The following is a 24,939-nucleotide window of genomic DNA, read 5'->3' as shown; positions in this document are numbered from 1 at the left end:
TTGTTAAACATCTCCGTAACGCTATCACGGTTACCAAATAACCCTGTGACGAAACGCGCCGCTCTTCTTTGGATCTTCTCTATCTCCTCTGTCAACCCGATCTGGTACGGATCCCACACTGATGAGCAATACTCAACTATAGGTCGAATGAGTGTTTTGTAAGCCACCTCCTTTGTTGATGGACTACATTTTCTAAGGACTCTCCCAATGAATCTCAACCTGGTACCCGTCTTACCAACAATTAATTTTATATGATCATTCCACTTAAAATCATTCCGCACGCATACTCCCAGATATTTTACAGAAGTAACTGCTACCACTGTTTGTTCCGCTATCATATAATCATACAATAAAGGGTCCTTGTTTCTATGTATTCGCAATACGCTACATTTGTCTATGTTAAGGGTCAGTTGCCACTCCCTGGACCAAGTGCCTATCCGCTGCAGATCTTCCTGCATTTCGCTACAATTTTCTAATGCTGCAACTTCTCTGTATATTACAGCATCATCCGCGAAAAGCTGCATGGAACTTCCGACACTATCTACTAGGTCATTTATATACACTCCTGGAAATTGAAATAAGAATACCGTGAATTCATTGTCCCAGGAAGGGGAAACTTTATTGACACATTCCTGGGGTCAGATACATCACATGATCACACTGACAGAACCACAGGCACATAGACACAGGCAACAGAGCATGCACAATGTCGGCACTAGTACAGTGTATATCCACCTTTCGCAGCAATGCAGGCTGCTATTCTCCCATGGAGACGATCGTAGAGATGCTGGATGTAGTCCTGTGGAACGGCTTGCCATGCCATTTCCACCTGGCGCCTCAGTTGGACCAGCGTTTGTGCTGGACGTGCAGACCGCGTGAGACGACGCTTCATCCAGTCCCAAACATGCTCAATGGGGGACAGATCCGGAGATCTTGCTGGCCAGGGTAGTTGACTTACACCTTCTAGAGCACGTTGGGTGGCACGGGAGACATGCGGACGTGCATTGTCCTGTTGGAACAGCAAGTTCCCTTGCCGGTCTAGGAATGGTAGAACGATGGGTTCGATGACGGTTTGGATGTACCGTGCACTATTCAGTGTCCCCTCGACGATCACCAGTGGTGTACGGCCAGTGTAGGAGATCGCTCCCCACACCATGATGCCGGGTGTTGGCCCTGTGTGCCTCGGTCGTATGCAGTCCTGATTGTGGCGCTCACCTGCACGGCGCCAAACACGCATACGACCATCATTGGCACCAAGGCAGAAGCGACTCTCATCGCTGAAGACGACACGTCTCCATTCGTCCCTCCATTCACGCCTGTCGCGACACCACTGGAGGCGGGCTGCACGATGTTGGGGCGTGAGCGGAAGACGGCCTAACGGTGTGCGGGACCGTAGCCCAGCTTCATGGAGACGGTTGCGAATGGTCCTCGCCGATACCCCAGGAGCAACAGTGTCCCTAATTTGCTGGGAAGTGGCGGTGCGGTCCCCTACGGCACTGCGTAGGATCCTACGGTCTTGGCGTGCATCCGTGCGTCGCTGCGGTCCGGTCCCAGGTCGACGGGCACGTGCACCTTCCGCCGACTACTGGCGACAACATCGATGTACTGTGGAGACCTCACGCCCCACGTGTTGAGCAATTCGGCGGTACGTCCACCCGGCCTCCCGCATGCCCACTATACGCCATCGCTCAAAGTCCGTCAACTGCACATACGGTTCACGTCCACGCTGTCGCGGCATGCTACCAGTGTTAAAGACTGCGATGGAGCTCCGTATGCCACGGCAAACTGGCTGACACTGACGGCGGCGGTGCACAAATGCTGCGCAGCTAGCGCCATTCGGCGGCCAACACCGCGGTTCCTGGTGTGTCCGCTGTGCCGTGCGTGTGATCATTGCTTGTACAGCCCTCTCGCAGTGTCCGGAGCAAGTATGGTGGGTCTGACACACCGGTGTCAATGTGTTCTTTTTTCCATTTCCAGGAGTGTATATTGTGAAATGTTCCTTCTCAAACAAAGGACAGGTAAATACAAGGAATATGCGTTATTGGTCCAGAGACAACCCACGATGGCTTAGACAGCTGGAAAATCAGCGTCAATGGAGAGTTAACGTCTGGTGTGGGATGCTTGGTACTACAATTATTGGCCCTTATTTCATCAATGGTAGTGTAAACGGCACAGCGTATGACAACTTCCTCAGACGAATTCTTCCTTCTCCTCTGGATGAAGTGCCGCTAAGAACCAGAATGCTTATGTGGTATCAACACGTTGGATGCCCAGCACATAATGCCTTGCGTGCACGTCGTGTTCTCAACCGATGGTACCCTGCCATATGGATTGGTCTGCTAGGTCTCCTGATTTAAATCCTCTGGACTTTTTTCTTTGGGGATGAATTAGAGCCGTTGTCTATCACGATATTCCAAAACTCCAGAGGACATGCAGGAACGTATCATCCTAGCTTGTAATTCTCTTCAGCAGGCAACACTGGAAGCGGTAAATAATTCTTTCATTCAGCGAGTGCACTAGTGTATCGGTGTTCAGGGTCACCACTTTGAACACCTTTGAATGTTCTACTCCTGGACAATGGTACAAGAGAGTCAAAGTCAATTTTGTGTTATGTTTTTAGTTGATTTCCATTTGTAGACGAGTTTGTGATCCCGTGCTCAACGTCAGTGTTGTGTTATGTAATTATTAACGTTGTGTTTTAGTGAATGGCACACTGTGATACATTTTTGAATAGGTCTTTAGGAGAGGAATTGAATTTCCAAATAAGAAGTATAGGGTGCCTTTTAAAAAAGCCACACCGCTGTTCATATCTTTGTGAAAAACAACCTACAACAAAGGGAATCATGCTAATTGATGTCCCCGTGACGGCTAAAGAACATTTGATTGAAACATTTTGTTTTTTGCATCTGGAAAAACACTCACTTATGGTGGTCAAGATAAATGGGACACCCTGTATAGTTAACTTCGTGATAATGTAGTTAGTTGTGTGGTAATTTTCTTTTGCATATTTAAAGTTTATAACGCACATTTCATTCATTATCAGCATCGGTGTCGCTGTCTCTAACCTCTGTACGAATATTACACATAAATACCGTGCATCATGTGAATTGATGGACTGACAACTTTCATGGACCCATCGCAGACAGAAACAACACTTAGTCCAAATGCTTTTATGCTTTCCACAGCTGTAGCTCTTCCTTTTTATTCTTTGACTTCTGTGCAACAATGGTTCGTGGATAATTTTAATGTTTCCTGCGTTTGTATTATGAAATATGAGGATTGTCCAGAAAGTAAGTTCCGATTGATTGCGAAATGGATACCACACTGAAAACCCGATGAAGCTTTGCACAGACGTGTTGGGTACTGTCCCTAGTATGACCGTCGATCGCATCAAGACGCTCTTTTCAGTTGTGGGCGCACTGTGAGCGAGTAAAGGTGCCTAGAACAACGATATCTCCAGCCAAGTAGGAGGGCCCGCCGAGAGGCTTCGACTTAATGATTGCAGCCCACCTAACACAACTGCCACGCACTTCCTTCCTCATGGCAATTCTCAGCTGCACTCTGCAGGGGCAGTGAAGACACTTCTGCAGCGGTTTCGATGGGAAGTGTTCGATCACCCACAACACAGCCCTAATTGGCTCATGCTGAGTATCACCTCTGTTCACATGAAATGCTGGATACGAAGAGAACACTTGAGTGCAGGCTACGCGCTGTACACCAGCCTAGAGAATGATCGAAAAGCACAGGCGGCTGCCTTCTATGACGATGGTGTTGGAGATTTGTTATAGCGTTCTGACACATGTCTAAGTCGGAGCGGCGACTATGTAGAGAAGTATCTGAAAAGTGTAGCTAACTGTTAAAATGTTTCTGATTTTCACTGTGGTTTCCATTTAGAGACCGATCGGAACTTACTTTCTGGACAACCTCGTATGAAATTAACATCCAGTTCACTCGCAAGGCCAAAAGGTGCATGCATTCTGCCAATGGTCACATTGTCTTTGTGACCATTACTGCAATCTACATAGGCTTTTAAAGAACTCGATGTAATAGGAAAACGTTAAGCAGCTTTGTATGATCACTTTTCTTCCAAGACCTGCTAAAGTGCTCCACGAAAGTCATCGGTTGAACAGGATTGTCTTCTCTTGATCACATAACCCATTTTTGGCTTGTCCTTTCTCGCACATTTGCTTACAGATGAAGCCGTTGTTTCTGAAATGGACACAAAACTCATGAGGTGTTGTCGTTTTGCTAAGTGTATCATTTATTAATAAGGCATTTAAAGCCAACTATGATGACTAATAGGCCCGCCCGGTTGGCCGAGCAGTCTAACGCACGGCTTTCCGGGCGGGAAGGAGCGCCTGGTCCCCGGCACGAATCCGCCCGGCGGACTTGTGTCGAGGTCCGGTGACCCGGCCAGTCTATGGATGGTTATTCGGCGGTTTTCCATCTGCCTTGGCGAATGCGGGCTGGTGCTCCTTATTCCGCCTCAGTTACACTATGTCGGCGATTACCGCACAAACAAGTTCTCCACGCACGCGTAAACCATCATTACTCTACCACGCAAACATAGGGGTTACACTCGTCTGGTGTGAGACGTTCCCAGTGAGGGGGGGGGGGGGGGGGGGGGGGGGGAGGTTCCACCGGGGGCCGAACCGCACGATAACCGTGGGTTCGGTGTGGGGCGGCGGAGGGGTGAAGTGGACTGCAGTAGTCGTCGTCGGGCTGTGGACCACTGCGGCTGCGGTGGAGATGGAGCTTCTCCATCGTTTCTAGGTCCCCGGTTAACATACAATACAATACAATGATGACTAATAAATATATTCAATTCATATTATACAACTGCATATAAGTGTCTGACTAGCTGACTACTTACTTGAACAACTTACCTTAATGAGTATGTATTACAGGATCAGCGCAGCAAACGACGTATTTCCCCCCACACAACAATGAAATACCTGTTACAGACAAAGATTGTCGTTCCAGTGTAAAGACATTCCTGCCATTTGTTGGGGACGATAGGAACTGTGTGTAGGAGGCCCACCTTTCCTGAGGGCAAAGAGTGTGGCTGCTATCAAGAAATTAAGTATGTCGTGGAGTTAGATAGGTTTACCATGTGTCAGCTATTTCATCCACGTTGCCGTTGTTTTAATAATGCTCATTTTATGAGCATGGTTAATGTTGGTGTGGTGTCAGAAAATATAGATGCATGTAACAGATCCTCGGTAAGTTCTTGCTATAGTCATACTCGTCTAGTATAAATCACAGTTACTGCAAAGATCAGCAAGTGTGGGAAAAATGGTGAAGACTATTTTGTTTCTCGAGATGAGATAGCTATGTTGGCTGTAGAATGTGGTAGCAATGACATCTTCTTGTTCCATGCTCTTAGAGACGACGTTGCATAAATGAGAACTACATAATGGGAAATGCAAAATATTTGACCCCTGAACTACGAAGCAGATACACAGTACTGGAAACTAAATGTACTGGGTACTTCTCATTAAAAAATTATGAATTTCTATTCGTGGAAAGTGTTTTATGTAAACCTGCAAGGATGAATTCACTGGAAAAGAATCCATCTTCGAAATCCTATGTTTTATCATTGTTACTAAATGGATCTGTGACAGCTGAGTATGCTCTGACTGGAAAGTCTTGCAGTGTGATCCACAGAGTGGAAGGTATCAACAAAAAACTCTTTGGCAGTGTGCTCCATATCAGCCGCAAGCAGACGAGTGGAAGCTGTTGATGTTATTTGTATAGTGTGTTTCCTAGCTTCTAGAGCCATTCCTTGTGACTAAGACGTTTCATATCAGTGGTACTTTGTCAAACGATTGTAGAGTGTTTTTTAATCAACTTAACTTATTCATGTGTTAGTCGCGCATTCCAGTTGATATGTTTAATGCTTGGGGTCCCTAATATACCAGAATGGAAAGTGGGTTTGTGTGGAGAGATACCAAGGTAGCCCAAGCTGTTGAGTACTTGTCAGCTATTGGAGTTTTGGTCTAGAAATAGTTACGTTAACAAATTGACAAAATTTTGATACTTAAGAAAGAGGATGCGTTCTGGTAGACGATAAGAAGTACAGATAATCTTATCGCAATAAATCTTGGCCAGCGATATTCTACTTGAAAATCTGCCGCGGACTCGTATCATATTGCTGTTCATTAGACGTCAGATGGATGTATACCACCATCAGGTGCAATTCTCTAATTCCACTCTGCTTTCGAAAGAATGTCTTGACACCCCGACTCTAATGCTGTGGGCACACGAGGCTACTAACAAACGTAACAGCGAGGCAGACATTCACGATTCTCCCTTCTTCATAGCAGACAGCTCTCAATAATTATTAGAGTCTAGCGAAACCGAATAAGCGATCACAGATTGTGAGATGGGGTGAGCAGATCCGATAGGGACAGGTGGCCCACACTACTTCCTGTGGCCGGGCATAGAAGCGATGACGGAATCGTATGCTGGGTCTGTCTGCAACCATGTGGCGTGAAGATGCAAGTGCAGTAACAATTTGAATGAGTGATGACAATGTATGCACATCGAAGAAACGTCTTGCGAAGACCTGTTCAAGGAAATGGGGACACTACTGCTTTCCAGTATATTTTTCCTTAATGTTATTTGTCATAGGTAATACATCTCTATCTCAAACCAACAGCTCAATTCATTTAATCAGGACTAGACGTAAGAACATAAAGATCTATGGTCCACAAAGGCGTCCATTAATCATGAACACATACTTTCAATAACTTACCAGCAACCATAAAAAGTGTAACTACTCATAAAATTTAGTTTAAGAGGAACCAAAGAGAATTTATTGGTATCCAGCTGTATTACTCCATTTCTTAGTAGACGTAATTGATGTATGTATTACTAATCTTATCAAGTAACGTGAGTGTTACTTGAAATGTGGCTTCTGCATATCTCTGGTGTAGTAAGAGAACAGTATATGGTACATGTATATTTGAATGACTTTCCACTTAACATTCAGCAAGCAAAATGGTACGTTTCCAGATGATACTAGTGTAATAATAAATCCTATTAGAGAGAAAACAATAGAAGAATTCGTAAATAACATTTTCCAAAGAATTACTAAGTGATTTTCTCAAAATGGAATCTCCCTAAATTTTGAAAAAAAAACCAATACATTCAGTTCTGAACAAGAAATAAGTGTCATACGAACAGTTGTTGTAATACGTGAGCAGGAACCTGTAAGTAGTACAGAATGCTTCAAATTTTTAGGTGAAAACTTGAAATTGAAGAAAACTTTAACTGAAAGAAGCACATTACTTGAAATTGATGAAAACTTTAACTGAAAGAAGCACATTACTGAGCTTCTCAAACAATTAAGTTCAGTTATTTTTGCTCTGTGTGTAATTGCCAATCTTGAGAACAAGCGTATCTGCCTCCAGACACATTTTACATATTTCCACTCAATATTGTCGTACGAAATAATTTTCTGCGGTAACTCATGACTTGGAGAAAAAGTATTGATTACATTAAAGCGTACAGTAAGAATAATATGTGGTGCTCAGCAACGGTCGTCATGTAGGTACCTTTTCAAGGGGCTAAGTATTTTAACTGCTTCGTCACAATACATATTTTCGCTAGTGAAATTCGTCAGGAACAATCTATCTCAATTTGAGAACACCAGTGATGTATATCCCTACAACACTAGAGGGAAAATAATCTATAACATAGAATGTTTGACAGGTAGCGGATCAAGATTTAAATCCAACTCAGAATCATTTCTCCTGGACAACTCACTCTATTCCACTGACGAAATTCTACTTCAAAACCAAAAGCCATTTAAAAAAATCTTGTTTTTATGTGTAGTTGCGTCAGTAGGAATAAAATGATAATGTGAACATTAATGTCCGCACTAATCATGTGTACATATCCAGTAAACTTACTCTTTCCACGTCATTTCGATAAAAGAATCATTCAAAGGATCTATGGAAATGTAACTAACTAACTAAGTGATGTACACTGATTTTCTGTTTGATGATGCATGGCTGCAATAGCATAAAAGTTATCATATGCATCTCACTGTACTATACATTTACATATTTTGTGACCAGTTTGTAATTTATTCTTAGATTAAAATATGTTTCAATTTTTTAAATTTATTTTTTATAAATAAATATTATCTGCTCTTATTTTATGACATGTTCTACTTCGTTTTGGATCTCCCCTCTTTGGATCAATGGAACAATAAAGTGTATGTAATCTAATATAAATGGGAGGGATTAAAAAGCCATTTGTAATAAATTTTTGCCATTTTGGATGAAAACAGCAAGTTTACTGCCTATGCATCGCCCAGAAATTGCTCAACGGACATGTATGTGTTCTTTAAATGGAGGTACGAAGTACTGAAAGTTGAACCCTAACTATTCTGTATGAGAAGTTCCTAATTAATTCTGAATATGAAACAGTTATGTTCCTACAGCTGACCTTTTGTGATCTCAGTATGCTTCACAAGAATTAAAAGCAGTAAATTCTTAGATATATGCAACACATTTTTGATGTTATCCTGATACAAACTTCAAACATTAATGAAATGGTTTCTGCATAGTTAATGCAGAGTGTCAGGTAACCGAATGGAAATATTATAATTTCCACAATTTTGCATCACTGTAAAACAGCTGTTTTGGGGGCTATGATTTCCAAATTAGTCAATAAACTTGCTGTTTTATTCATTAACATATTAACAATGAAAATGTCTCTGCTCAATTACGTGATCATTCGCTGTCTGATGCACAGATTCAGGACATATGAATAATCAAACTTGACCAATCTTATTGAGATCTGTTTCTGTCTATCTCTTTCTCCCTTTCTCTTATCTCTTTTTGAAAAGTTTGTAAAGTGCAGTCAGCTGTAATAGAGGCTTTCATGACTGCCCCATCATTTTAAGATTTCGTCCTCAGCTCCACGATACTCTAGAATACAGACATGTACTGTACTTCATATGCTGTGGGTACTTTTGTGACTCTTCCTGTCAGTGGAACGATATTTCTTTCTAGGTGGACATGACACTGTACTTGAGTGCTTTATGTTAATGTATCCTGCCGGGATGCGCTGGATGGTCTTATGGCTGCTGGCGTTGCTGAGGCTACCCGCCACAACCCTGTCTTGCGGCTAGTTCTCAACGGCATGGGGGCCATCCTCACGCATTTGGATGCTGATGGCTCTGAACAGCCCAACACTTATGCCGCTAAGATGTTGACCCTGGCGCAAAGGAACTACTCCCAAATTGAGAAGGAGGCCCTGGCGATCGTGTTCGCCATCCAAAAATTTCATTCCTATCTCTTGGGGGCCAGGTTCAGCCTCCTGACGGACCATAAACCATTGGTTACACTTTTTGGACCCCACACTCACCTTCCCGAGCGGACGGCTCAATGTCTCCAGCGCTGGGCATTGTTTTTATGTAATAACGCTTACACCATCCGGTATAAGCCCACTGCCCACCACGCTAATGCGGATGCTTTGTCACATCTCCCAGCGGGCCCCGATCCTGCCTTTGACCAACAGGAGGTCCTCTGCTTTCACATTGATTCCGCCCTCCTGGATGCGCTGGACGGTCTTCCTCTTATGGCTGCTGACGTTGCTGAGGCTACCCGCCACAACCCTGTCTTCGGCTAGTTCTCAACTATGTGGTCCATGGGTGGCCATCCTATGTCACTCGTCAGATGCAGTCCGATTTCAGCCCATGGCGCCACCTGTCCCACAGGCTCTCTGTGGTCGATGATGTCCTGTTGGCCACAGAGTCAGATGCCCACCGTGTGGTCATCTCTCCGGAATTGTGGCTTCGGGTGCTCAGTTTGTTACACTGGGGTATGGCCCGTATGAAAGTTTTGGCTCGCCGGCATGTGTATTGACTTGGCATTGATGGCGATATTGAGCGCCTGGTCCGTGGCTGTACTGTCTGTGCATGTCACCAGACAAGCCCCCTCAGTCATTTGCATCCTGGCCTGTGCCTTGCCGGCCCTGAGATCGCATCCATGTCGATTTTGCGGGCTCGTTTTTGGGGTCCATGTGGTTACTCATCGTTGATGCCTACTCCAAATACCCATATGTTGTCCGAATGGCATCCACTACCACGAAGGCTATACTCATGGCCCTGGCCCAGGTTCTCGCCATTGAGTGCCTGCCCCCACACGTTGGTCTCCGATAATGGTCCCCAATTCACAGCATCCCCCTTCCATAACTTCTGTCAGGCCAACGGTATCAAGCATATCCATAGCCCCCCTTTCCACCCTTCGTCCAGTGGCGTGGCGGAGAGGCTTGTCCACGCTTTTAAACACCAGTTGACTAAGGCGGTCGACACATCTCCAACCACGTCAGCCGTCACCCTGTTTTTGAGCACCTATCACACTACGCCAATTGACAGTCGCAGTCCGGCAGGGCTCCTTCATGGATGACAGCCACAGACCCTGCTCCATTTACTGCTGCCGTCCTCCTCCCGCCCCCACTCCTGGCCCTCGTAATGGTATGCCTCTGGGAGGGCCGTGTGGGCCCGCGAGTACAGGTGCAAGGTGGGTTGGACACCCACCACAGTCGTCGCGGCCCATGAGTGGCATGTTACGTCAGTGCAGATGTCGAAAGTGTTGGAGCGTCGCCATCGTAATCAGCTCCACCCTCGTGCTGCCACGGGGCTGGCACTGCCGCCTCTTTCCCTACCTCCTTCAGGCTCGGACGTGGTTTTCGAGTCACCGTCCCCTCCCCCGGTTGCTGTCTCTCCGTGTGGGCCTGCTGCCGGCCCTCTCCGCCTCCGGGTGGATCGGCGGCTCCCTCCCCCGCCCTGGACTCTGGATCGGCTCATGGATACCTCGGGCGTCCCTTCCTCCCCGCCACTAGTGGTTGATACGCCCAGTTCCTCTTCCCACTGCCGCCCACCTCGGCACCGTCTGGGGCGTTTCTGTCCCTACGCGCAAGTTTCAGGGGGGAGGGATCTGGCACCGCGCACCGCGTAATTTGAATCCACGCCAGACGTCATGGACGTCGAAGACCCATAGAGGTCTCTGCACCATTGCGCCTTAAGCTGTGGTGGCGCACACCTCCTGCCCGCTTTTAGTGTGGGGCGCCACACTGGAACACGTGGTCCCAGTGGCCAATAGCGGCGCCCCTAATAGCGTACTGAAACGCCGGCCACTCGCTCAGCCAGTCAGTCTAATCCCGCTTACGTTGGTTTACACCTCGCTTTCCGCTAGACTGCTTACTTCCTGGTTCGTGTACGAGTTTGTTTCCTTGTGACTCTGTTGTTCGGACTTGTTGTCTTCGTTCCGTCCTACGTTGGTCATGTCCATCCTCTTCCGTTGTGTTGTTGTTTGCGGGCCTCTCCACGGGTCCTGCCGTCCCTTTCATCATTGCTACCCTGCGACCGTCCTGGTCGCTGTTACAACAGAAGGTGCAATTAATTGTTCGATTTAATTAATTAATCAATGATACTGAAAGAGTGGGAAGTAGCTATTCGAATAACTCAGGCCTGGAAATGTGTTGTATCGGTGAGGGGAATTCCCAGGTGGATGGGGAGGAGGACAGGGAGGGAAGGGGTAGGGTGGTTTCTCAGAAGGACTGATTATCGCCAGGGGCTATAATCCACTTAGCGGAACAATAGGTTAAGGAGCTCTCAATCAAAAGAGAACTCTAGGCCTTTCTCTGAATTCATGCTTGCCCCTGACATCGGCAACCTGCAATGTGAGGCGATGTTCTTTTTGGCATGCTACTAACCCCTATGTGTTCAGAGGGTGATCCAATGACATCATCAATTCTGCAGTGGGCATGGAGTCATTGGAATTCGACCGTCGATCAATTTTTGCTACACTAGGTCAACAGTCATCTCTACAAACGCCGTCATCGAGGCGAACGTCGGCTCGAAACGTGCAGTGCGCCACGGACACAGGCTGTTGGAAGCAGTTTTATGCTATGGGCTTGCAGAAGACCTGCGGTAGTAACTGAAGACATGTTAACTGTTGCGAACCACTTACATCGTTTCATGCTTGATGTCTTTCCCGATGGCGGTGTCACCTTTCAGCAGCATAACTGCATGTCTCGGAGCCAAAATCATGCTATAGTGGTTTGAGGAGCATTAGTATGAACTCACGTTGATGTCTCGGCAACCAAATTCGCCTGCTGTAAATCCTATGGAACCCATCTGGGTCGTTATTGGGCGCCATCACTGCGCACTCAAATAAGCAGCTATTTGCGTCAATTACATGGCCTGTGCGTAGACATCTAATGCCACATATCCCCACAAACCTACCAACAAACTGTTGGATCCCTCATACACGGAATCAGTGAGGAATTTCGTTCCATAGGCAGACAAACAAGCTATTAATCAGGTGGTCATAACGATTGGCTAATCAGTGTATACAGACTGTGTTTTAATAATAAATGAAAAACACCAGTTTGCTTTTGTTCTACAATATTGTAGAACAAAAGCAAACTGGTGCTTTTCATTTATTATTATAATGTTGTTCTACCAAGAACCGACGGAAGATTCTGTTAATATGATTGTTTTATTTTCTAAAGAGGGTGCAATTAATTTATTGAAATCTGTCCTTCTTCTTGTATTAAAAAAATGAAATAAATGTGAAAAATATTTAAAAATTTGGGTACTAAACACATCATAAATACGATTTCAGTGTCTAAAGCGACTCCAGGAATATACTACAAACCCTTGTATATTGCTTGCATGTGGATCATGAGGACAAGAATAGATCAATTACAGCATGCACAGAGGCATTTAAACATTCCGCATGAGGATGTAGCGCCCTGTTAGTGTTGCTATAATTTTCATTTGTAGTGTGTATTGTTGTGAAACAAATTTATGACGCAATTTTTGCCATAGTTTCCTGTATAATCCCCGTTGGCATGGAAGACAACAGAAATGACGACTTGCTGACAGGGATGGGCAATGTCATACAATGCAGCACTAACAAGGAAGCATCCTATGACCACAATTATGTACACAGCTGCACCATCTGCAGAAGGACATTCGCAAAATTGCAGGACCTGAAGGAGGACAATCACACGGACAGTCTTGAATTTCTACATTCCTGCAGTGTTGTCACAAAACAGTACCACGAAACAGCAACATGAAAGAGCAATTACGTCTGTATGCACGGATCGGACATTATGTGTGTGTGAAGTGTGTCACAAAACATTCACAAGTGCCACTGTACCCAAGAAACACTCATTTCTGCATATGGGCGAAATCCATATATTTGGCATGTACAACGGGTGACATTCTATACCAGGGCTTCCCAACGTGTGGTCCGCGGACCCCTTAGGGGTCTGCCGGCTCTTTCTAGGGGGTCCGCGGCCACCTTTCACCAAATCGTGTAAAATAATGAGTAAAATTATTGAATAAAAATGTGAAAATCAAATTCACCACTATTTTTTTTTTCGTGTGAAAAATATGTGTACTTTTACTTGAGGTCGTATTCCCAAGCAGCCTTTGCGGTTCCTAAGTGAGAACGGATACAAAGTTTAGTGCCGGAGAATGCGGCTTCTCTGATCGACTGTTTCGCAACAATACGGGGGTCATTTGTGCGCCGGCTCACGGCGCTAGATGCGCTGAAACCTTTTACGCATGCGCGGAGCGAGCTTTGTTGACCAATGACAGCACTCGCTGGCACGTATGCGGCCCCAGGCATCATTAAATGTTGAACTTGCTTTGTTAGTGCACTACCTATTTCATAAGTCGATTTTTGAGCTTCAAGTCACAAGACGTTTATAACCACGACCACCCTGAAGGAGCACATAAGACTGCACATAGGTGAACGTCCTCATATCTGTCAAGTGTGTCACAAGACATTCTCAGACAAGTGCAGACTGAGGCAACATTCAGAAGTGTACAGTCCGCGCAGAATGCCATGGCAGGTAGATGTGCAAATGTTCACTTGTGCTTTGATAGTACAAGTGCCTCTAGTAGTTGAGTCCTAACCAGCCAAACAAGGAGTGTTGCAACACTCTAGTAGCACCAGCAAGCCAATCAAAGTATCTGGAGGTTAAATAGCTTGGGTTTACTCATGATTCATCCAGTTATTGGCAGTAATTTATTCAGTAAACAATTAAGTAATAAAGGGTACGCTGAATATCTGCAGCACATCCTTGCAGAGTTACTAGAAGGTTTCGCATTACCCGCATCTTGTTAATATGGCCATACGAGTAAGAAAATGAGTGTTGAGCGCAGCTTCCATGGTGATCAGTAAACCAGAAGTTGGATACAGAGTTATTCGTAAGTATCTCTTGGGTTTCAGAAGACGACTGCTTGAAAACTACCAGAAACACTGCTAACTTTAAATTTCAGAGCGAAACCCATGGGAACTGAAGCTTCTTAATGCAAGTGCCATGTTCCCAATGACTTCCCCCCCCCCCCCCCCCCCCCAACGTATCAATAGTCTTTGGTTTAGAGATGAATGAAAACAACTTGATGGTCAAAAATCGACTTATGAAATAGGTAGTGCACTAACAAAGCAAGTTTAACATTTAATGAAGTTTACACAGTCTCACGTCACCAACATGTTGTGCAGGCTCAATTGTAAGAGAATTCTGTAACAGTGGTTTAATTTAAGTGAGGAGCTGAGGAAAAGTAAGGTCAGTAGCTTATGAAAAAGCACATTCTCGGTACAAACAAACGTATAATGTCTTCAATTATGTTGTTGCAAAGCCCACAGCATTTCTCGTTTCACGAGCCATCGGTGGCCCTTAAAAATTTCATTCTTTCATCGAAAAAATCTGTAGTGTGGAATTACACGGTAGGCTATGAAGTTTTACTTAATAACTGCATAAATACTGTCCTCCTTCCTGGCTATCATTTGCCAAAATCCCATTTCGATACCTCAAACCGTTTCTGAAATATGAGGAATGTTGTGGATACTCGCCGTAACGTGCTCGCCTCCCATGCAAGCGGGCCCGGGTTCGATTCCGGCCGGGTTGGAGATTTTCTCCGTTCGGGGACTGCGTGTTGTGTTGTCCTCGTCATTTCGGATCAGTTTTCTCGAGATTGGCGACAAGTCTAAAGAAATATTCAATATGAAGTTAAAATCTTCTGAGTTATTATGCTGCGTCATGTTTCTTCTAAAATGATGGACGTTTCGATCCCCTATGCTCTGATCTTCCTCAGGATCTTCTGGTATCCACTACTGCTAGAACATGACGCGGCCTAATAACCCAGCAGATTTTAACTTCAGTGATAACGGCCACAAAAGCGCCCAGACTTACATAAATATTCAATATGTTAGCTAAATTTCATACACAACAACTTATTATGTAATATGCACCAAATGCAAAATCATAGCGACCTCTATTTTTCATCGCAAATTTTTCCGGATTTCGCGGTGTGTTTTACTTCCATGCAAATATCACAATAATTATAACCATTAACGGAATGATGGGCACATCATAAAGAGCCTGGCACATGAACCTACAAGCAAAGCAAAAATGATTTTTTTTTTTTTTTTTTTTTACCAAGTGCTTCCTGTAAAATCGTTTGAGAAAGATTGCAGGACATGCGCCTCTATTTTGTCATTACTGAGCAGCCGAAAGGTGGGAAACACTAGTTGGTCGCCTCCCTCAGAACAAACGAATGAACTCGCCCGGTGCTTTGGAGGAAAACTAGCCACTGCACATCATCAACCGTATCCTGATCGGACTCTACCAACACCACCTAGACTACAGGCCTGCGCGCACACTTGTGACGTCACATACTGATTGGCCGGGTCTGTATCGGAACGCTGCTGTTAAGCATTCTGCAGTTTACGAACTTTACAAGTTTTAGAGCTGAAACTGCATAGGGATTCTCGTGCTTTGCACTTCTACATGGCGTTGTAATAAAAGTATGGAAATTTATATCACTGCGTAAAGTAACTGAACAAAACTGCCATATGTTATTTCAAGATGTAAGATTTTTTGACGATTTGCCTTAAATACGCGTTTCTAGGCTTGAATACAAACTGCAATTTTAAATTCTGGCTTTTACCTCAGGAGCCACGTTTTCCTGCAGTAAAAAATCGACAATATGCAACAACAAGCAGACGTTTTCGGTTTTAAATTAAGCAGCTGGAGCTTCTACAGAATTTAAGAATTTGTTTCCCCGGTTATTTTCGTAAATTTTCCTCTCCACTTCAAAATTTGCTGACCTCACACGAAACTCAAATCATTCGACGAAATGGAGCACCTCCTGACATAATGTTTAATAAATCAAAAAATCCGAAAAAATACTTTATTTCCCTGTTTCTCCAGAACTTTAGAACCTTAAACCTGAAAGTATTCTTTCTCCTATATCCTTGACTGAAGGATAGTGCTGTTAATTTAACGAGTGCTGTTAATTTAATCACAGAGTGCTGTTAATTTAATCACAATGCACTTACCTCGAAATTCTGCTTTCTGTACTGCTTAATCTGTCTAACACTGAATTCATTAAAGCAATTTTCTAGGGAAGTTTACTCAAGTTGAAATTATTTCCGAAAAACTGTATATGTAAAACTGAACAAAATCATTCTGTAGCTCTTCCAAATAAAAGTACTGGAAACTCAATAATCTGGTAGGAATGATAAGGAATACTAAATATTTTCGAGCCACACTTATCAATATGACTTTTCTGTGTGACAATAGTTGCAAATATGAGACACATTTCACAGCCAGATTCGTATTAACCTCGCAGCAATGGTCCAGAACTAAGAAACAAATTATACTGGTACATGATACATAACTGTTTTTAAAAACAATTGGCAAATGTGGTGCAATGGATACAAATAATAGGCTAAAAATTTTTTTGTTATTTACTTACCCTTGAATGATGTGTAGACACAAATGCCTGTCTGGGAATAGCTGCAATCCAGCGATTTCACACATTAGGGAAATCGAAACATGTGCACGTTCATACCTTTTTGGGATTTATAATTTCCCTGTCAAAATGGAACGAAACACTTGCATCCCATACTTCGAAGAACTGTAGGCGAATACTGTATGAAATATGTATCAGTTTCACGTGGCACACATTTTCAACACAACATACACGCCAACAGGACTGCCAACTAAAGATAAGATGGCCAACAGTTTGTGATGTCACGTGCCAATATGGCCGCTGTGCGTAGGCCTTGTATCTCGAAGGCTTTGACTCTATGAAGCAACATTCACGAGTACCCAGTGGTGACGCCAGCCATAATCGTCCTTATTTGTGCGAGGTGTGACAGGAAACGTTGACAGTCAGCACTGCGATCAAGAAGCACTCATTTCTGCACACACGCGGTCCACATATTTGAGGCCCGGAGTGATTTTAGATTTATTGCAGTACAAGAGAGATTGCACTCCTGCCACCGTTTTTAATGCAGCATTTTCTGCCATTTTAACTGAGCACCACGACTATGTAGCTGTTTTTACGGATGGGTCGAAACAAGGGGATTTCGTGGGTTGCTCTGTTGTTTTTCCATATCGTGTCCTCAAAGTCCGACTGCCTCAGACTTTTACTGTCTTTGATGCAGAATTGTTTGCGATCTTGCGGGCACTGGAGCACATGAGGCATTCTTCCTGTCCTAAATTTCTTGTCTGTTCCGATTCAGTCAGTGCCCTTCACTCATTGCAACGTTTGTATCCGGCAGACAAAATTGCCCAGACCATCCAGGATGCCCTCCTCCGACTACAGCGACAGGGGAAGGAGGTGGCTTTCTGCTGGGTTCCGGGGCATGTCGGCATTGCTGGGAATGAAAGGGCAGATCTCGCAGCCAAGGAGGCGTGTCTCGCCGCACAAGTATCTCAGTGTGCTATCCCCTTGCACGCACTCACCTTGCTGTTGAGCTCACGGGTCATGCGTCGGTGGGAGGATGAGTGGCTGGAAGTGACTGACAATAAGCTCCGTATAGTCAAGCCCACAACGCGTGTGTGGTGTACTTCCTTTCAGCCCCATCGACGGGACGAGGTTCTCCTCACTCGGCTTCGAATAGGCCACAGCCCTATGACGCACGGCCTCCTGCTCCGGCGAGAGGACCCTCCAATGTGTGGTGCTTGCGGCGTCCAGGTCACTGTGCGCCACGTTTTATTGGATTGCGTTTTATTTTCTGACCAGCGGGTCGCGGCTGACTTGCCAGCGGACCTGCCATCTCTTTTAGGCAACACTCGGACGAATGTGGTTAAAGTTTTAAAGTTCTGTGCCCTGTCAAATGTTTTTACAAAGATTTTAGGGAGAGAATTTTAATTTTCTCACTGTGTGACAAGCTCGCCCATATTTTATGTAAGTGACCAGCCAATAACAATTTCCTGTGACATTCTTGTTGCTATGTTTCCCCTTTCCTTAGGTTTTACTTTCTTATGTAGCATTTTCCTTCTTTTCCTGCTTTCTTTGAGTGTGTGCTTTAGTTTTCTTAGGTCTGTCCACATTCGTACCTTTTAATGTGTGTCAGGGCGCTGATGACCTCGATGTTGAGCGCCCATAAGCCCCAACACACCACCACCACCACCATCATGTACGACAAATGACATTCAAAACCAAGAGCGTCCTGAACGCACATTTACGTGTGCACACTGATTCAAAAAATGGTTCAAATGCCTCTGAGCGCTATGGGACTTCTGATGTCATCAGTCCCCTAGAACTTAGAACTACTTAAACTTAACAAACCTAAAGACATCACACACATCCATGCCCGAGGCAGGATTCGAACCTGCGACCGTAGCGGTCGCGCGGTTCCAGACTGTAGCGCTTAGAACCGCTCGGCCACACCGGCGGGCTCTACACTCTGGGATCCATGCTTATGTGTGTGAAGCGTGTCACAAGACCTTCACAAAAAGATCCAACCCGAAGTAGCACTCATGTCTTCACACGGAGGAACAGAAACATTCGTGATGATCCTGTATTAGGCTAAAATATCAACTACTGCATCTGCATCATGATGATTATAACAGTGCTCACTTTACAAGATGGATTGTGAGGGCGTGTTGTCACAAAATACACCATCAAGGGCCGGTTGTACAATCTCTGGTTAGCTGCCGTTAACTGCTATTCACGGGATAGCGATGAAAAGGCTTTGTACGAAACGGGAACAACGCCTAACCGGAGAATAAACTCGAGCTATCTTAACAGGCGATTTCTGGCTGGTTAGCGAGCTTGAGGCCCGCCTGCTTAGCTGAGAGGCAAGTGCTCGCCGTAACGTGCTCGCCTCCCATGCAAATGGGTCCGGGTTCGATTCCCGGCCGTGTTGGAGATTTTCTCCGCTCGGGGACTGCGTGTTGTGTTGTCCTCGTCATCCTCACCACCGGCGCGCAAGTCCCCCAGTGTGGCGCCGACTGAAATAAGACTTGCACTTGGCGGCCGAACTTCCCCAGATGGGGCCTCCCGGCTAACGACGGCATACGCTCACTTCAATTTAGTGAGCTTAACCGAGGAAGTTTTCACGGTGGCAGGAATAGTGACAGACAGCGATGACGATGTTTTGACTGAATTGTTCATGAGAATGAGGAAGGAGAAGAGAATGAGGTGACGCCGATTCCGAATTTATATCCAGATTTTGCTTTATCAGAGGAAGCCTTACTTCGTCTTTTCAGTGTTGTACGTGGGAAACCGGAGCATATAACGGACAGGTGACACTATTTCTCTGTTTTATTAAATAATACTGTTTATTTATAGTAATATGCGTTTGAATTCAGTACTTCGTGAATTTCGGCATGTTATTTATGTAAATCAGGCGCATTAAAATAACGATTCGTGCAAAAATAATAGTGTCTCTGTCGTATGTTGCAATTGCTACAGTAGAGGGAAGGACTGTTTCATTTTATGTAGCAGACATTACCATAATAGACTAAACCAAATCGAAAAACCACAACTATTGTGTGTACTATTTGTCTTAACAGCTTTTTCTGTTTTAGACAAAACATCGATTTCTTTTTTCTTTTGCTATTGCATAACGTTTTGATAAAACAGTAGTGCCCCAATTTCACTCAGCCACAGTATGTCATTAGCAGAAAATATTGTTCCATTCTGTTTTCTATTGGGAATGCCCCTTTTTGTAAACACCACAACAGTGTCAGAACAACTCCCTGCCTTTCAGTGACAATACTGGGATCACAAGCCCATTAATGCTTCAGAGCAACAAAATTGTCCATCATGCAACATTATTCCCAAAAACATTTAAATTATTTGTGCTAACTCAAGCTTAGTTTAACACAGCAAAATTGACTGGAAAGTCAGTGTTTTAAGAAAGCTATAGCAGATACCTTTTCTATTTCTCAGTTATTAGTAATATCCACATAACCATATCCATATTTATCATAAAGTAATTGTTATCTTTGTTTTATAAGAACATAGCTACTTGCCATTCAGCTAACAGGAATCTTTAGTTATTGAATCTACATAACCATAACAGTCGAAGGAGAGACTGGCAAGTTATGTTTTTAAATTTCTCTTGAACTGTCTGTTGTCATTCTTTTCTTTCTTTCAGGAATGAGTCTGTTCCACCAATGATCCAGCTACAACAGACACTCAGATACTTTGCCTCTGATGATTTCCTTCTGTCCATTGGAGACTTCATTGGTATTGACAAGGGGACAGCCAGCAGGATTATTAAGGGGATGTGTATAACACTGGACAACATCCATGAGAGAGAGTTTTTTTAAATTATTTCTGTTCCCTGATGTACTTAAATAAAAATAAAATAAAATAAATGTATATTAATATTTTTTATTGTAAAATCAATTGTTTTAATTTTTATTTCCTAGTCCTAATTTTGAGTTAATGCTTTTTTTCTTTTTGTAAGCCAGTACAGTTCTTCCTCCATTCTCTGGTTCTTATCAAACTAATTTTGGAGCAGCACTGCATGCAGCTCTGCTGATTCTTTCTCATTTGATAACAGATATTTTTATTCTGAAAATAAAACTGACAGCTCTAAACTGAGATGACTTGTAGAAAAAGAACACAGTGAAGGTGTCTCATCTTCTCTCCCAGATTATACGAGGGCAGTTCAATAAGTAATGCAACACATTTTTTTTCTAAAACAGGGGTTGTTTTATTCAGCATTGAAATACACCAGGTTATTCCCCAATCTTTTAGCTACACAACACTATTTTTCAATGTAATCTCCATTCAATGCTACGGCCTTACGCCACCTTGAAATGAGGGCCTGTATGCCTGCACAGTACCATTCCACTGGTCGATGTCGGAGCCAACGTCGTACTGCATCAATAACTTCTTCATCATCCGCGTAGTGCCTCCTACGGATTGCGTCCTTCATTGGGCCAAACATATGGAAATCCGACGGTGCGAGATCGGGGCTGTAGGGTGCATGAGGAAGAACAGTCCACTGAAGTTTTGTGAGCTCCTCTCAGGTGCGAAGACTTGTGTGAGGTCTTGCATTGTCATGAAGAAGGAGAAGTTCGTTCAGATTTTTGTGCCTACGAACACGCTGAAGTCGTTTCTTCAATTTCTGAAGAGTAGCACAATACACTTCAGAGTTGATCGTTTGACCATGGGGAAGGACATCGAACAGAATAACCCCTTCAGCGTCCCAGAAGACTGTAACCATGACTTTATCGGCTGAGGGTATGGCTTTAAACTTTTTCTTGGTAGGGGAGTGGGTGTGGCGCCACTCCATTGATTGCCGTTTTGTTTCAGGTTCAAAGTGATGAACCCATGTTTCATCGCATGTAACAATCTTTGACAAGAAATTGTCACCCTCAGCCACATGACGAGCAAGCAATTCCCCACAGTGGTTCTCCTTTGCTCTTTATGGTGTTCGGTTAGACAACGAGGGACCCAGCGGGAACAAACCTTTGAATATCCCAACTGGTGAACAATTGTGACAGGACTACCAACAGAGATGTCAAGTTGAGCACTGAGTTGTTTGATGGTGATCCGTCGACCATCTCGAACGAGTGTGTTCGCACGCTCCGCCATTGCAGGAGTCACGGCTGTGCACGGCCGGCCCGCACGTGGGAGATCAGACAGTCATGCTTGACCTTGCGGCGATGATTGCGGCGATGATGACACACGCTTTGCCCAACGACTCACCGTGCTTTTGTCCACTGCCAGATCACCAAAGACATTCTGCAAGCGCCTATGAATATCTGAGGTGCCCTGGTTTTCCGCCGAAAGAAACTCGATCACTGCCCATTGTTTGCAACGCACATCCGTTACAGACGCCATTTTAACAGCTCCGTACAGCGCTGCCACCTGTCGGAAGTCAATGAAACTATACGAGACGAAGCGGGAATGTTTGAAAATGTTCAACAAGAAATTTCCGGTTTTTTCAACCAAAATTGGCCGAGAAAAAAAATGTGTTGCATTACTTATTGAAGTGCCCTCGTATATAGCTGCTAGAGATAATTACACAAGCCAAAATTATGTATGAAATAGTTACAGTTCCTCAAACATTTAGGGTGAGATACAGTAAGTCTCCAGTTTGATATGTGCCACAGGTACATTTCTACTCCAGGATTATAAAAAAGATAACGGTTGCTTATTGTAAATGTTGGCATCTTATTCTCTATAGATACACTCAATATATTTCATAAGCACCACATCATAGAAGCAAGATTTATATATGCCAAAAATGTCCAGAGCGGATGCACAGATAGTAATTCAGCAAGGATATTTTCTGTGGAACACCCATTGTTACTGCAGTGAATTAATCATTCTAAGACGTAAATACAATAGCAGCTAGGTAGCAATATCTCTCAGAATTTTCAGTCAAATCAATGTCTATGACGTCACAGTTTATTGAGATTGAGAAGACCAACTATTTCACAAAGCAGACTGCATCTCATAGTTGTGTCTGTATCATGTGTCTACTTACAGTTCACCATCTACCATACACCTACGTTTTATGGAATATTATTACGTGTTGAAATGTTTCGTCTAAATCGAACTGCCTGTGGCGTTCTCCTGTTGACAACTTTATCAAATGGTTTATTTCGTAGTACACAATTTGGAACTTACATTCCAAGTGTGGGGCAGCACCAATCTGTCACCTCTGCTACCTTTCCTGAGCATAATATTTACGTGTATCTTTCTTAAAAAAGCAAAAATCGTGCATCCGTTACAGCCGTTCTGTCGATGTACACGAAGTTGTTTGTGAGTGTGTTGCATATTTTTCCCATACTTTATTCGGAAATCTAGAAAGATCTCTTACTGGTCGAACAACAAATCCTAATCCTTTAACTAATTTCAACATAGATTGTTATATTGTTATTCATATAAGTATCCCACCAACTTAGTTAAATGTTCAGCACTAATATTTTCACTGAATGAGATTTCAGCAGTTTTCTACTACACTCTTGAACTCACTTGCAGTATCTACCAGCCTCAAAGTACCGGTACACTCAAGCGAATAGTTTTGTGATATGGAAATCTTATCGATCATGTTTGACAGCTGTTTCTGCAAAGGACGACTATAAATATGAAATGTCATACGCGGAAATACCCAGGGTACTCTTCCGTCGTTGTCTACTTAACTGAACATGAACGCTGTTCCGGAAATAATTAACTGGGGAATAAAATGGCCTCATACAGCGCGCACTCCATTTTAACCCGTGGTTAGCCTATTCCTCGATTAGCTATCCCCAGATTTATCCTGAGATAGTACAACTGGCCCCAATGAAAACAAAATTGCAGGTAACAGAATTTCATAAACCTCTAGGTATAAATGTACTCATCCAGCGTAAACCACAGTTATTACAAGGATTCAATTAAGGTGAAACAGCGGTGTAGGGTGTCCATTATGTTTCATGTGATTAATATGTAGGGCACAGAATTATACCGGTCTGCTATATCTTTGTCCCACGCTCTAAAAGATGACGCTGACCTCATGAGAGCCATGTTATAGGGAACATGTACACAGGGAATCATGTACACAGCCATCTTCCTCTGATGGCTGACAGTGAATGTACAGCATACCTCCAACTGAATGTACAGGGCGTTTCTCAATAAAAATACGCAATTTTTTATTTATTTCTTTTATATTTTCTGAAATGTATTTTATATAAATCTTCAATGATGTACTGAATGATTAATTCTCCATTGCGTGATAGTTCCATGAAACTGTAGTAAACTAACTCAAAATTCAAAGTCCGAAATGTAATGGCGCAAAGCTGTCGTTATTAACTTGGTCTGTGAAAGCTAAACATTTCTTTTTCATGAAGGCATATTCCGTGTTTACAACTAAATGAAAGGCTGTTTGTTTTTTGTCATATGAGTTTCGCTCCTTTCATTTGTGAAGCATCTTCAATGGCCTTTAATAAATGCATTATATAGTAGTTAAAACTACATTACTGTAGTACGTTATCTCACTGTATTCTCTTGTTTTTCATTTTAGAAGCAACTTCTGCAAAACAAGTTTCATGAGGTTAAATCGTCGGTTGGTGTTAGTTACGATTTCCAATGTTCTTAATCCATGTGTGTCGTCCTGGAGATGTAGGAGTATTTACTCGGTCGTATCCCCCAGACCGCCAATTTTATGCGTTTTTTAGCACATTTATTTCAATACTTCCACTTTTCACTGCATTTTGAAGTTGTGTGTTTACAATGTGCTGTGTCGCCAGGTGCCACTGTGTGTTTACCCTTTGTGTTGTGGAGTTTATGTGTGGTTTGATATTTGTTTATTTGTTGTGTGTGTGTGTGTGTGTGTGTGTGTGTGTGTGTGTGTGTGTCTGAGAGAGAGAGAGAGAGACAGACAGAGCGAAAGACTGACATTATTATTCTGGCTATATTTTTTTATCTCTGTCTGCTATTATCTAAAAGGCCAACGTGATTAGTGAGTTGTTGCTTATATTGATATGGTCATTAATTACTTTAGTTTTCATTGCAATAGCTTTTTGTGTATGAAAGTTTTCATTTAGCATCAGGAGTTTTTTGTTGAAATTGCTTACACACACATTTAAGAAATGAACAAATATCAAACCACACATAAACGTGCAAAAATCCAACTCACTCATGAGCCATTCCATCTG

The 24,939-nt window shown here is 43.6% G+C and overlaps 1 protein-coding gene across 2 annotated transcripts in view; it reads left to right on the top strand.

Moving 5' to 3' along the window:
* The window catches only part of LOC124551234, a 317,793-nt gene extending 297,142 nt beyond the window's left edge, over positions 1-20,651 (top strand). For both annotated transcript variants that reach the window (XM_047126226.1, XM_047126227.1), the window contains one exon: positions 20,439-20,651. In XM_047126226.1, coding sequence (XP_046982182.1) covers positions 20,439-20,613 — 175 coding nt within the window. In that variant the 3' untranslated portion in view covers positions 20,614-20,651. The remainder of the gene's footprint in view (positions 1-20,438) is intronic.
* The last annotated feature ends 4,288 nt before the right edge of the window (positions 20,652-24,939 follow it).

The sequence above is a fragment of the Schistocerca americana genome, chromosome 9, assembly GCF_021461395.2.
Source record: "Schistocerca americana isolate TAMUIC-IGC-003095 chromosome 9, iqSchAmer2.1, whole genome shotgun sequence".
NCBI classification, from domain to species: domain Eukaryota; kingdom Metazoa; phylum Arthropoda; class Insecta; order Orthoptera; family Acrididae; genus Schistocerca; species Schistocerca americana.
The sequence above is the reverse complement of the archived record's forward strand: the minus strand, read 5'-3'. Positions and strand labels throughout refer to the sequence as shown.